General features: G+C 35.6%; 1 protein-coding gene across 2 annotated transcripts; it reads left to right on the top strand.

Annotated features, from left to right (window-relative positions):
- The first annotated feature begins 193 nt into the window (after window positions 1–193).
- Window positions 194–13547, top strand: LOC105118203 (probable isoleucine--tRNA ligase, cytoplasmic). 2 transcript variants are annotated; one of them, XM_011016095.1, is made up of 27 exons: window positions 194–990; window positions 1464–1529; window positions 1611–1754; window positions 2326–2534; window positions 2797–2962; window positions 3119–3229; window positions 3540–3637; window positions 4254–4332; window positions 5488–5646; window positions 5974–6063; window positions 6651–6784; window positions 7188–7347; window positions 7520–7603; window positions 7745–7957; window positions 8198–8323; window positions 9286–9423; window positions 9820–9923; window positions 10044–10107; window positions 10313–10401; window positions 10481–10622; window positions 10995–11058; window positions 11138–11205; window positions 11542–11664; window positions 12092–12157; window positions 12713–12824; window positions 12945–13036; window positions 13144–13547. In XM_011016095.1, the coding sequence occupies exons 1-27, from the start codon at window positions 457–459 to the stop codon at window positions 13246–13248; spliced, it is 3540 nt and encodes a 1179-aa protein (XP_011014397.1). In that variant the 5' UTR covers window positions 194–456; the 3' UTR covers window positions 13249–13547. The 2 variants fall into 2 exon arrangements, with proteins under 2 accessions (XP_011014397.1, XP_011014398.1); XM_011016096.1 differs by lacking the exons at window positions 10995–11058; window positions 11138–11205; window positions 11542–11664; ... (2 more) ...; window positions 12945–13036; window positions 13144–13547 and adding an exon at window positions 10781–10988.
- Window positions 13548–14150: the final 603 nt, after the last annotated feature.

Below are 14150 nucleotides of genomic sequence, written 5' to 3'. Positions count from 1 at the left end.
ATATTTAAAAAATATTAATTTTAAATAAAAAATAAAATTTTTTAAATTTTTTTTTAAAATGTAAAAATAAATAGAACTTCATCCATGTAGCAAATGGATTTCTCTCTTGCTTCACCATCATGAAGAGTTTTCAGGGAGAAATTTTTCACGAACATGTTAATCTTGATGTAAACGTATGCCTATACTCGACTGGAGAAAGATGGCCTTGGATCCTTGGCCATGAAAGTTGGGCCGAGGAACCATGGAAGAAGTTCAGGGATGAATCTGCAGTCTACATCAGACCTTGGGTACTAACTTATATTTTCCAAAAATTCTTTATTCTCAGCATTCACTTGGCTCTCTCAGAACCTGAGGTAGCTTAACACAACTTCTGGCGTTGCTCGTTAGCCAGAGGACAAAACCCTTCTCCGCCACCATCTCCTCCCTCGAAAACCCCTAACCTTCTTCAATTCCGCCATGCAAGAAGTCTGTGAAGGAAAAGACTTTTCCTTTCCATCACAAGAAGAAAAGATAATATCTTTCTGGTCAGAAATCAAAGCCTTTGAAACCCAATTGGAACGCACCAAAGACCTCCCTGAATATATTTTCTATGACGGTCCACCGTTCGCCACCGGCTTACCTCACTATGGCCACATTTTAGCTGGTACAATCAAAGATATTGTGACCAGATATCAGACGATGACTGGGCATCATGTGACACGTCGTTTCGGATGGGATTGTCACGGATTACCAGTTGAAAATGAGATTGATAAGAAATTAGGGATTAAGAGAAGAGATGAGGTTTTGAAATTGGGGATTGATAAATATAATGAGGAGTGTAGAGGAATTGTTACTAGGTATGTGGAGGAATGGGAGAAAGTTGTTGTTAGAGTTGGGAGATGGATTGATTTTAAGAATGATTATAAGACTATGGACTTGAAGTTTATGGAGAGTGTTTGGTGGGTTTTTGGTAAGTTGTTTGAGAAAGGGCTTGTTTACCAGGGTTTTAAGGTGGGTTTTTGTTGCTCTGTGTTTTTGCTTTCATTTGATGGTTTCTTGTTGCGTTTTTTGGTGATTTGCTCGGTCTATAGAGAGGTTTTGATGTTGGTTTTGTTTGATTATAAGATTTATTGTGGATTTTTTTACATGGGTATTGGAGATTTTGCAAATGCAGTTATCATTTCTTTATAAAGTGTTGGTTTTACGAAATTGAAAGTAGTACCAACATAGCATCATTGTGTTATAATATAATATATGTATTGGATTTTGAGATTTTTCAAATTTATTTGTTGAAATAGGATCTCTGTCAAATAGGGCTTCTTTGTTTTTGGACAGAAAAATGTGTAATTTTGTCACTTGCTAAGGTTTATCAGTTTTTTGGTTATGTTGGGTGAGTCCTTTCCTTAACTGGGGTGTGAATGTTTTCAGTTCACTTTAGTGGTATATATTAATTACCATGTGCTGTTCTTATTGTTTCTTTGCAGGTCATGCCGTACAGTACAGGTTGCAAAACTGTGCTGTCAAATTTTGAAGTTCAGCAGAATTATAAGGTTCGTGATTTCTAATTTTGTGTATTGCTTTGTGAATCAACCTGCTGATGTAATTGATCCGACACTCCTGGTGGGATACAGGATGTACCTGATCCTGAGATAATGGTGTCATTTCCAATTGTTGATGATCCTCACAACGCATCCTTTGTTGCTTGGACAACTACACCATGGACTCTTCCCAGTAATCTTGCCCTTTGTGTTAATGGGAATTTTGACTATATTAAGGTTGGCATCTTGAACTTCTTCTTGATGTCGATTATTGTGGACAAAATAACAGACAAAATAACAACGAACGACACTTCAAATATGCAGGGTGCCATACAATCGAACATTGTTTTAGTCTGCAAATTAATTATTGTGCCTTGTATTCCTGTAATTCTAGATCCTTGGTTATATACTTTATACTTAGTGGTTCATTTCTTTTCTCAATGCTCATTAACATGGTGAACCATTTAATCATGTTCTGTCATGGAAAGCAACCTCACAGGTTCAAGAACAAGGCTTGTGAAAATGTGCTTAAGGTTGTTTCACATGCTAAGGGATGTGCATGTGCATGCACATGCTCATGAAAATGTTCTTTTATCTATTAGTTTTAAAGTGATTGCTGAAGTAGTAATTATCTCGATTGGGGCGTGCTTAAAGATTCTTAGATCTTTCTTTTGGCACTTGGCCGAAAACTTCAGATGTTGCATTTGGCATCATGTTTTTGCTGATTTCATTTATGTTGCTTTTCTGAATTGTTTGTTGAACATGCTTGTACTTGATTTTCTGATATGCAATGCGAAACAAAATCCAGGTTCGGAACAAGTACACTGGAAAAGTGTATGTTGTTGCTGAATGTAGGTTGTCTGCACTTCCTATTGAGAAGCCAAAATCAACTGCCTCTGGATCTGCTGGCCATTCAAAGACGTCAAATTCTAAAATTAAGTGCGGGAAGGCTGAAAACTTAATGGATTCTTATGACTTGGTGGAGAAAGTCAAGGGCAATGAGTTGCTGAACAAGAAGTGAGCCATGCTTTCATATTATGTCCTATCTTTCATCCATTTTACATGTGCTTCTAGCAGCTGACACATCACTTTAAGATGGTTGCTCCTGATTATTTTTTTTTCCTTTAATCCTGTATGTGTGAAGAACTTTTCTTGGTCAATTTTTAGTGATGGAATATGGTTCTTGTCATCACTTTTGTCGTTGGAATAATGTTATACATTCTACTGGATGGTAGGTATCAGTCAGTGTTGAGATTCTGAGAGAGATTATACTTTGCAGGTATGAGCCACTATTCAATTACTTTAGGGAGTTCTCGGACACGGCATTCAGAGTTGTTGCGGATGATTATGTGACTGATGACAGTGGTACTGGTATTGTTCACTGTGCTCCTGCATTTGGTGAAGAGGATTATCGTGTTTGCATTGAAAATAAAATACTTAGCAAGGTTGTTGTCATGTGCGAAACTGATGGTTCCAGTTATCTTGTTTTGAGCATCCAATAAGTTCAGCTTGCTTTGATTTTTTTTTATGTTAAGCTGTCTAGTGCACTTATATATTTTTCTTATGCTCTCATATCATATCATTTTATTCCCATCTTGCAGGAGAATTTGATTGTAGCTGTTGATGATGATGGCTGCTTTATTGGAAAAATTACTGATTTCAGTGGGCGCTATGTCAAGGATGCGGACAAGGATATCATTGAAGCAGTGAAGGTGAGGCTTTTGTGTTTTCCCATGGATAATGATAAGGCAACTCATTTATTCTGAAAGTGATTTCATGATGTAGATGAACACACCATACCTCTGAATGAGATTATTTGTAAAGCTACTTTGCAGTTGCTTTCAATATTTTGCTAGATATTAATCAAAATGTGGCAAATTTTGTGAAATAAGTATTGTTTTTCTGATATCAAGTCAAATGTTATGACTTAGTGGTTTTTGTTTGCTGGTCCTTCCATATTCCTATTATTTATGGGCTTCTGGTCTAATTGTTTTTCTTTACCAAAATTCTTTGTTTGATCAGGCAAAAGGCAGGCTTGTTAAATCTGGGAGCTTTATGCATTCGTATCCCTTCTGTTGGAGATCTGATACGCCTCTCATTTATAGAGCTGTTCCAAGCTGGTAAGATTATCTTTACTATAATTTCATTTCATCCCAGAGCACACTGCCACTTAGTTTTTCTGTTAATTATTTGTTTTTCCAAACAATACTTGTTGATTTGTTTTGAAGTGTTAATATGTTTTTCTTCTTCCATTTCTTTGGAAATTCTAATCTGTGTTGATGTGTATTGGACATTACCACTCAATGGAATTTTATGAATTTTTTTGCCTGCCATCAGAAGAAGGTTGTCCATACAAATAGACAAAAAGAAACTGTAGTTAGCTGAATGTTTGCTTGTTTCATTCTGCTTCACATTTTCTCTCTCTTAATGTATTTTCCGTATTGCGCAATATATGGTAGCTTTTGCATTCTAAAATCATTGGTTATATCTTAATGCTGCTTTGGGTTTTTTAAATCTCAGTTTTCTCACTTTTTTATTTTCTTTTGTTGCATTTTATAATCCTTTTAGCTTTGCTTCTTTTCCATATTTCACTTTGTGCTGCATTATGTAATCACTTTTGTTATGGATCTTGTGCTTAGTCAATATCCTGCTCTTGTTATTATTTTACGTGGTTTATTATCTTCCTAATTTGTGCATTTATTCTAACAGAGCTGTGCTATTGAATTTTCGGTGTAGGTTTATTAGAGTGGAAGAACTAAAAGAGCAATTATTAGAAAACAATAAACAAACATACTGGGTTCCTGATTACGTAAAGGTTAGAACTGTATCCCTGTACCTCTTCCTGTTTTGTTGGCTGTGTTCATCTTTTCATTATGAGATTAAATTGGAATCTGAGATGGTTTGTCTGGTCAGATGATTTATATCTGGTGTAGAGTCTTTCTACCCCTTCTTAATTATTCTGTTTCTACCCCTTCTCATTGGAATCTAAATTCTGAGTGATGCTATATTTTTTTATATAAGCAATATTGACCAGTATAGGTTTAAAAGAATGAAGATTAATGGACTTAAAGTTGCCAACAAAAAGGAAAAAGAGATACACTATGTAGCTGAACCTCAATCATGAGTACACATATGCTGAGTTTAATTAGGTTGGTCTGTGTCAAGGTTGACTTATGTAACAAATTAAGTGATTGATGCATGTTCTCATTCTGATGGGAGGACTGAAATCCCTTGAGAAGTAAAAGCAAGTGCCCTGCAACCAGGGTAACAGAGATCTAATTTTGTAATATGGGTCCTGGGCACATTAAAAAAGAGAGCTTGTAATATCCGCTGTGAGTGCAACATCTCCTGGCTGAGCCCTCATCCCAAATTCTCAGTTTTACTTGCTAAGAAGTGAACTTGAGCAAGTGAAAAGATTCCCTATACTTGAGCCTTGTAGTGGTTGAGATGTATCCTTTGTAATTGTGATCGGAGGTTTTGCATACCAATACTGGTGCTTTTACTTGCTCCCAACATGTGATAGTGCGATATTTGAATCTTGAAAATTGATGATTCAATTGGAAGCTTGTTGCTCCACATGGTCAAAGAAGGCATGGGATGAAGGAACACAGGGAAGGAAGAGCAAGAAGGAAAAGTTAACTATCATTATTAATTTGTCTGATGTGCTTCAATGAAATCAAATTGACTTATAATGTTGGAAAAAAAAATGCATTTCTCTGGGAATCATTTTCTTCTTCTACGTAATGATATTCACAAATGAAACTCCAAATTGGTCGACCATGAGTGTTTTCATTTTCTAATATTAATGGCTGTAACAGCAGCTTACTTTGAATCTAGGGTTCATGATAAGTTTTGAAATTGTCTGTCGTTAAGTTATTGTGCTCAATCAGAAATCATAATAAACTGTGGTTTCATGCAATGTTGAAGTTTTGTCCTTTTTTTCTTATCTTTTTCTGGACGAATTTAACAGGAGAAACGGTTTCACAATTGGCTTGAAAATGCTAGAGACTGGGCTGTTAGCAGAAGTCGATTTTGGGGCACTCCCCTACCTGTATGGATAAGTGATGATGGTGAAGAAGTAATAGTCATGGATTCTATCGCTAAACTTGAAAAGCTTTCTGGTGTCAAGGTATGATCTCTCTCTCTCTCTCCTGTTGATGCAAGCTATTTTTTTTTTTAATTATTATTCTCCTCGGATATCTTGTGCAGTGACTTATGGTTACACGTATACGCACACAAGACACATTCTTTTTGGTGCTAACTTATGGCTAAATTTTGATCATGCAGTTAGCATGATTCCATAACCTTATTAATAGTTTTCTATCACCTAGTGGTGATCGTATGGCCAACAGTCCTCCCACCTGTTATCTAAACATTCATGCATGCACTGGTTCTTCTATGTCTGTTGAGCTTGTTGCTGTGCTTATCTATGCTATACATTTTTTTCATCTTGCAGGTGTTTGATCTGCATCGTCACAACATTGATCACATCACGATCCCATCCAGTCGTGGTCCTGAATTTGGTGTGCTTCAACGTGTAGAGGATGTAAGCTACTGGATCTGGGTTTTTTATGGAATGTCCTTTCCCCACCCCACCCCCCCACCCATCTTGTTTTTCTGTTTGACACCAGTTTGTGTTCTCGAATGAGGAACTCACCTCAACACATTGCACCTTTAATGAAAGTACTTCCTTTGCTTCATTTTAACTTCTATTCTTGGTTTCATAATTTCACTTTTATTATATTCATTTGTCTTGCCTAAATAGGATTGCCTGCATACTGAGCATATTTTTTTGTTCTCAAGGAAGCAAGGGGCAGGACTTGGGTTAATTCAGAATTGGTTTTGAAAATACTATACTTGGCTTGCTTATAACTTCTATCATTTCCTTGAGAATTTTAGTCAGATTGTTCACTTGTGTCCCCTAGAAATGGGTGCATGCATGCTTGCCACACTTTTTGGTTCTTAATGAAGCAGGGCTGGACTGGAACCTTAGTCTTAACTGCTACATCCTCCTGTTTTTTACTGAAGAGTTTTTCTTTTGACTATACTACCAGCATGTTATTTTATGTGCAATATCAAGTTTATTTTATGCATTGTTTCAGATGATTTGATTCAATGTTTTAATTTTTGCAGGTATTTGATTGTTGGTTTGAGAGTGGGTCGATGCCTTATGCTTATATCCATTACCCATTTGAGAATGTTGAACTTTTTGAGAAAAATTTTCCTGGGCATTTCGTGGCTGAAGGGCTAGACCAAACTCGTGGATGGTTGGTTCCATAGTTTTAAATACTTCATTGTACCTCCCATAATTGAGTCTACATTGCTATTTTTTCAAGCAAAATTCATTGAGTCTGTACTGAGTACAATAGAATTGAAGTATGTAAGGAGATGCAATCTCTTCTAATTGGTTGCAATATTTCATTTATGTCAAAGAAAAGAACTTTAACATGATGTTCTTTGGGTTCATTTCTCTCCAAAGAAGAAAAAAGGATCTTTGCAATGATTCCGGAACAATATTTTTCTTGAATGTTTCATTTATGTATTTGTTTCCCTTCCCTAGATTGTATCCATTGGGATTGAGGTTTATGTTTCCATGTTAGGTACTTGTGCAACAGCGGTTATTCAAAGAACTAAGCAAGTCTAATTGTGGGTATTTGTTTTGGATTGCAGGTTCTATACTCTCATGGTGTTGTCTACAGCATTATTTGGGAAACCTGCATTTAGGAATCTCATTTGCAATGGACTTGTCCTGGCTGAGGATGGAAAGAAGATGAGTAAAAGTTTGAAAAATTATCCATCTCCAATGGATGTTATTAATGACTATGGAGCTGTAAGTTCTTTTTATAACATGTTAATCATCTTTCTCTTAAAATAAAATTGCACTCCATTTGGTTCTTGTTCTAGGTGTTTTCTTTTTGACCAACAAGTTGTTCATGTTTTCTGTGGTTTTTATTAGAACTTTGTTTCTTTCATATCAAGGTTTATGTATGACTTCTGTACAGGATGCATTACGATTATACCTTATAAACTCTCCAGTTGTGCGTGCAGAGACCCTGCGTTTCAAAAAGGAAGGTGTTTTTAATGTCGTGAGTATCTCCATGAACTGGTTTTGGATTTAGGAAATTTCTTCGGTCTCTTATCTTACACAGGCTCAAATATTTTATTTTATGTCTTGCTTTTGTGCTAACTTGACTCTTTTCCTAATCTATCTTTTGAATTCAATCCAGGTCAAAGACGTGTTCCTTCCTTGGTACAATGCTTATCGGTTCCTTGTACAGAATGCAAAGAGGCTCGAGGTTGAAGGGCTTGCACAATTTACTCCTATTGATTCAGTAACTCTTCAAGATTCATCCAATGTGCTTGATCAGTGGATCAACTCAGCTACTCAGAGTCTTGTTCATTTTGTTCGTCGGGAAATGAATGCATACCGCCTTTACACGGTTAGCTGTTTTTAAACCATTACTTTGCTGTTAGTATATGGAGTTTTACTGAGTGTATATAGAAATGGAACTTGAAGATAAAGAATTAACTCATCTTATGGAATATACTATAAATCTTGAATGTACATGGATATGGAATATGCTACAAAATTGAAAAGGCTCATATGGAACTTGGAGATAAAAAAAATTAACTCATGTCATGAGCATTTATAAATATCTCTCCAAACACGTCTTTTGTAGGTGGTACCATATCTTTTGAAGTTTCTTGACAACCTTACAAATATTTATGTGCGATTCAACCGCAAACGATTGAAGGGTCGTACTGGTGAAGAAGACTGCCGGACTGCTCTTTCAACTTTGTATAATGTATGATTTCACTTGACACAAATTTCTATATTGTGTTAGAATAGTGCTCTTAGATTATGTGCTATTACTTGTATCTTCAGTATCATGTTCTGATTATGGAAACCAAAATTGTTTTCATTCTTGTCTTGGTTAGCATAGGTGGTAGAGGTTTTAGTTGTTTCATTACCTGGTTGTGGTAGTGCCAGCTTTGTGAGTGATGCTCTGCTTGTGCAGAACAATTTTGCATTTAAGCTAATTGTTGGTTGAAATTCTTTGGATCAAGATGTTCATCTGATTTGAAGTAGGTTTCCTCTTCTCAAGTGCACACCATCTTCCCTTCTCGAAGTTTCTGTTTTCTTCTCTACCAATATCCTCAAAGGTCATATACTTGTCTTTTCAAAGTCCACAACCTTGTTCCTGGGTACTTGATCCATTAACTATTCTTCAATCTTGGAAACTTAAGTAGTACTCTCACTAATACTTCATGGTGAACCCTATGATAAGCTTAAAATTTTTAAACATGCTCTGTCACCATTCATACCAAGAATAAAACTCAATTAAGTAATATCATTTCTGCTTTAAAATGTTATCAGGTGTTCTGTCTTTCCCTATCAAGGATATAATCCCTTTTTTCAAGGATTACTACTGCTTTGAAGAGGTGATTAAGCATGCTTGTCTTGTTTTTACTTTGTTTTTGCTGATGCCAAGTCATAACCATAGCTTGTTCTAAAATAAGAACATCTCCCTCATTCTTGTTTATTTTTGGATTGACTTTTTTTTCCTTGCAATAGTCTGCATAAAAAATTTGAAACCCTTGCGTACTTGTCACATATGGACATCAACACCTGGTGTTGCTTTAAAAGCATTTCTTTGGCTAATCTTTTAGCTATTATTGCTATTTACTGGTTATTGTGCTGCTTGATTGTCTTGATAAGAGGCCTTTGCTGAAAGTCTCATTTGCATTGAATGTTATTGGTTTTCAGGTGCTTTTAATATCATGTAAGGTAATGGCACCGTTCACACCTTTCTTTTCAGAAGGTCTGTATCAAAATTTGCGGAGAGTGTGTACTGGATCAGAGGAAAGTATTCACTACTGCAGTTTTCCTCAAGTAGAGGGAGAGGTATTTTTAATCTCTGTTGTAGGAAGCTCATTTTGTTTAATAGATTAACATTTTAAAACTTATTTATGGTTTCTAGGCTGCCAATCTTTGGTCAGTTTGAATGTCCAGACACTATCTTACCCAAATTGTGAAATTTTGTATGAATTGGAGGATCCAAGATTTATGATTTTTTAGAGAAAAAACTCTGCCATATGATCTCACAAATATTTATTTCTAGACTTTTTTTTAAAAATTCCCACGTAACTTGGTTAGCTTTTAAGCAGAAAGTTTGGTACATATTGACATTTAGACAATGTTCACTTTTTTATTATTATTTCATTGTAATCTTTCTTTCGCTTTCTATCTTCTAAATGATCATCTTTTGAAATAAGTTATATTGCATCTCTGTCACTGTAGAGGGATGAACGGATTGAACAGAGTGTTGCAAGAATGATGACAATTATTGATCTTGCACGCAATATCCGTGAACGGCACAACAAGCCTCTTAAATCACCACTAAGGTGCTCCTATAAGCTCATCCCTCACTCATTGGTCCTTTTAATTCTATACTTCTTCATTTACTTTTGGTTGCCTCTTCATTCTTTACCTCAGTTTCACTTTACTCTTCTTACAAATCGCAGGGAGATGATTGTTGTTCATCCTGATGTGGACTTTCTTGATGACATAGCTGGAAAACTGAAAGAGGTTTGCACTCCATTCCTAGTCGTGGAAGTGAAACTTTTAATATCTCTTTATCATTACATTATATAGCTGATAAAATAAATGTTTTTCTTTAAACTTGTATCCTCACTGCAATCCTCAATTTCTTTGATCAAGTTCACTCTCGTAGTATTTGCTGTTATTTATATCCCCACTGCTTTATGAGTTGTGTATTCTGCTTGCATGGTAGTATGTGCTAGAGGAACTCAATGTAAGATCTCTTGTTCCGTGTAACGATACTCTGAAATATGCTTGTTTGCGCGCGGAGCCTGAGTTTAGGTATGCAAATTGTTATTTCATTTCAAAGTATTTTATACCATTCTGTGCATATGATTGATGTTTGGTTATTCTTTTCCAGTGTGTTAGGTAAGCGACTTGGAAAATCTATGGGAGTTGTTGCCAAAGAAGTTAAAGCAATGTCTCAGAAAGATATTTTGGAATTTGAGAAAGCTGGAGAAGTTACTGTTGCTACACATTGTCTGAAACTGTCTGATATTAAGGTGATTCATTTCTTATTGGATTAGTTTATATTTCTATTATATTTTGCACCGCACCCTTTTACTTGGCAAAGGAGTTATTGCCAAGCAGATGAAATGGTAGTTGCTTTTGTGCTATGAGATTCTTTGATGGAAATAATCTGTGTGTGTTTCTGGGAAAGGCCTTCGTGATGTGGAACAGTTTGTCATTCAACGCACTCCAATAATTTTTATGAGATGGAGTGGTTTTTAGTTTGGTCTTGAAATTCATCACTGCTAAGCTTCAGTCCCCAGCTGGTTGGAGTTTTTAGTTTTGACTTGGTTGATTTATTTTCTTCAGAAGGATTGTTATACTAATTTACTGATTTGCACATTCTTATGATTATGATTTTTTAGGTGGTTCGGGAATTCAAACGCCCTGATGGTTTGTCAGATAAGGAGATTGATGCTGCTGGAGATGGTAGGAATCAGGAATGTCATTCTTTTTAATTTCTATGGAATAGGTGTGTGGCTGAAGTTTTTGGTGTCAATTGTTTCAGGTGATGTTTTGGTAATATTAGATTTGCGCCTGGATGAGTCATTGTATGAGGCTGGTGTTGCTCGTGAGGTATATTTCAAACTGCTCCGATTGACATTCAATTATGTGATTACACATTTTAATCATTGTCAAGAACAGAATTGTAGAAGTTCCACATCTCTTGTATTACCACGTGAAATTTATTTCATTTGGAAAGGCTACAAAATTGCTTGTTTAAGTTGCTCATCACATATACCATTTTGTATCGGTGGAATTCTTTTGCTTCTCATCATATTCTGATTTTGAAATGGAGACCCTTAAACCTCTTTATTAATCCATCTATTAAATTAAAGGAATTTTTTCTATGGACTGACTTTGGTTAAAGAATGTGTGATGCTTCATGACTTGATTGTCTGTCAATTGCAGGTTGTCAATAGAATTCAGAAATTGAGGAAAAAAGTTGGACTTGAACCTACAGATGCTGTTGAGGTTTATTTTGAATCTTTAGATGAAGATAAATCAATCTCCCAGCAGGTCTTGAATTCACAGGTAATGCTTACATATAACTTTTCTTCCTAGTTTGTTTTTCTTTTTCATATTGGCTGGACGAATATTGTTCAATAGTTATCATTGTGTTTTGAAATTTTATTGTTTGGGGGCCCAGAATTTTTAAGCTTCTTAATATTCTCGTCCTTTTTTTACTCTCAAATGGCCAGATAATAAATTGGTGATCAGATTATGAATCTCACTGAATTTTAATCGCTATGCTGATTTTCTTTGAGTGAGTGTCAAGTTCATTATGTATCCAACATATGAAAAACTAAATCCTCCTAGTGGTCTTTTTATGTTAACCGATGAAAATCCATATCCTCCTGGTAGTTTATATACAAACTAAGCACTCTGTTGCATCTGTGTGAGACTCAAGTGTTTCCAATTTCAAGTTCTTCATGGCTGAAGTTGCGTTTTTTATTCGCAGGAACTCTATATTAGGGATGCAATTGGTTCTCCATTGCTGTTTTCTACCTTGATGCCACCACATGCAGTAAGTTCAATGGATAACAAAAATTCTTACCTTTTGTAGTTGATTTTTTTTGCTCATACTTCTAATTTAAACTTGAAATAACTTGGAAAACACCATTACTTTGAACGTACATTACTCCATTGTGAAATTCCATCATGGACATATGGCTTCCAAGGCTCGAAGTTCTCTCATAAACAAGTCTGGATTTTAACTGCTGTAGCATGGACATATGGCTTCCAAGGCTTGCCGAGACTGTTGACTTGGCTGATACTTGCCTTGTTCCAGTATTTTGTTTACTCTTGGGATTTAACATATGGTGGGTCGTTGCCCCTGACTTGTTTATTGAAAAACCTGAAACCCTTTGCTTGCCGGACTTGGAGCTTCTTCAAAGAGCCATGTTTGCACGTTACATCAAGTCGTCCCCTAGTATGCTCGTGGAGGAGCAATAACCTAATTTTATTTTAAGAATGAAGAGTTTTTTCTCTCTTTAAAACAAAAAGGAATTTCAAGAGATTGCATGTTGGTGTTTGTTTGGAGTAGTTTCTCTCAGCCATGATTTGATGAATTAAATTGCAGGTTATACTTGGTGAGGAGAGTTTCCATGATATTTCCAAGTTGTCCTTCGCCATATATTTGGCAAGACCAGCCCTAGTGCTCAAATCTGATGCCATTCTTTCATTATACGGAGGTCTGTCTCTTCCTCCCTCTCTGCTAGGCATCTTTTGTCCTCTCATCCACTTCCTCTCCGCTAAGCATTTCTTCTCTGCTTATCCACTCCCCCATTCTTGCTATTGATCAATGATTTCAGGAAACTCAAAATCTGCTCATGGTCTAGAAACATACTTGCTATCAAGGGATCATTCTAATTTGAAATCAGAATTTCAACTCGGAGATGGAAAGGTTTGCCTCTATAACAAGACAAATTCCCACTTCCACGAATCATGGTAAAAAAGCATAAAGACTTTAATTAGCTCCTGTTTAATGAACTTGCACGTCTTTTTCCACAGATAACTGTTGATTTCATTGAAGGCCTACCTTCTGTGAACGTGGTATTGGAAGAACATGTATTCCTAACTGTTGGTGACTCCATTTTGAGAGCAAAAAGTGGGTGATATGATTCTTTTTGATAGGTTCATGTGGGATACACAATTCTTTTAGACCGATAACAGAAATTTTAGCCCCTGGTTATTTTAATGTGGAAATTTTTTTCATATTTCTCCGTCGTGCCAAAAGTTAGAGAGATCTGGCTAAAACTTAGACAGTCACTCATTTTTGTTGAATGTAGGATCAAAACCAACATTAGTTGGTATATTTAAACTGAATTGTAAAAATTAATTAAGATAACCTCAGACCTCAGTGAACATTTGCTTGCAATAAATTGGATGTTAATGTTTGCAACGTTACAATTTAAGGGTGTTTTTTACCTTCTCATGATGACTACACAAGCAACCAGGACTTGATTTTAGTTTCTTCCACCATATTAATCCTACTAATAATTTTTAATTTTTGTGAGTAATTTTTTTGTTTTTGTCCTTGTCCTTACCTTTATTTTGAAACCAGTCATTTATCTCCACATGTTGTTAGGAAGTGGCATGATTTGGTTCTCTTTACATATAAGCATGCTCTCTAAATTACGTGAAATTTTTGAAGTGGCATGATTTGGTTCTCTTTACACAGTGTGTGTGTGTGTGTGTGTGTTTTAATAGTATTTCACTCCTTCACATGTTTTTTGAAATCAAAATTATCAAAACTATACTTTAAGTATTTCTTTGGAAAATCCAAAACTGTTCTTTTGATTCTATGGATCTTTCAAGACAATTTACTATAACCCATGAAGATTGTCGACTGATTTTTGTCACATTTTTTCCCTGTTACGTAATAGTCTAAGAAAAAATCCTAGTATTCTTCTTCTTTTCTTGACATTCAAAAAATTAGTTCTATGATCACTTTTAGGAGGTATTTGCTGCTGCATGACTTGCTGCCCTCAATAATTTTTTTTTCATTAAAAAAATCA

This window comes from Populus euphratica, unplaced genomic scaffold (assembly GCF_000495115.2).
Source record: "Populus euphratica unplaced genomic scaffold, PopEup_1.0 scaffold1794.1, whole genome shotgun sequence".
NCBI lineage: Eukaryota > Viridiplantae > Streptophyta > Magnoliopsida > Malpighiales > Salicaceae > Populus > Populus euphratica.
The sequence above is the reverse complement of the archived record's forward strand: the minus strand, read 5'-3'. Positions and strand labels throughout refer to the sequence as shown.

What these genes read in the sequence shown, in the direction of transcription:
- LOC105118203 (XM_011016095.1), top strand. Translation starts at nt 457, where the DNA reads ATGCAAGAAGTCTGTGAAGGAAAAGACTTTTCCTTTCCATCACAAGAA. An exon ending in AAGTTCAGCAGAATTATAAG is followed by an intron (nt 1,530 to 1,610) that starts GTTCGTGATTTC and finishes GGTGGGATACAG; the next exon opens with GATGTACCTGATCCTGAGAT. An exon ending in TAGCTGGAAAACTGAAAGAG is followed by an intron (nt 10,108 to 10,312) that starts GTTTGCACTCCA and finishes CTTGCATGGTAG; the next exon opens with TATGTGCTAGAGGAACTCAA.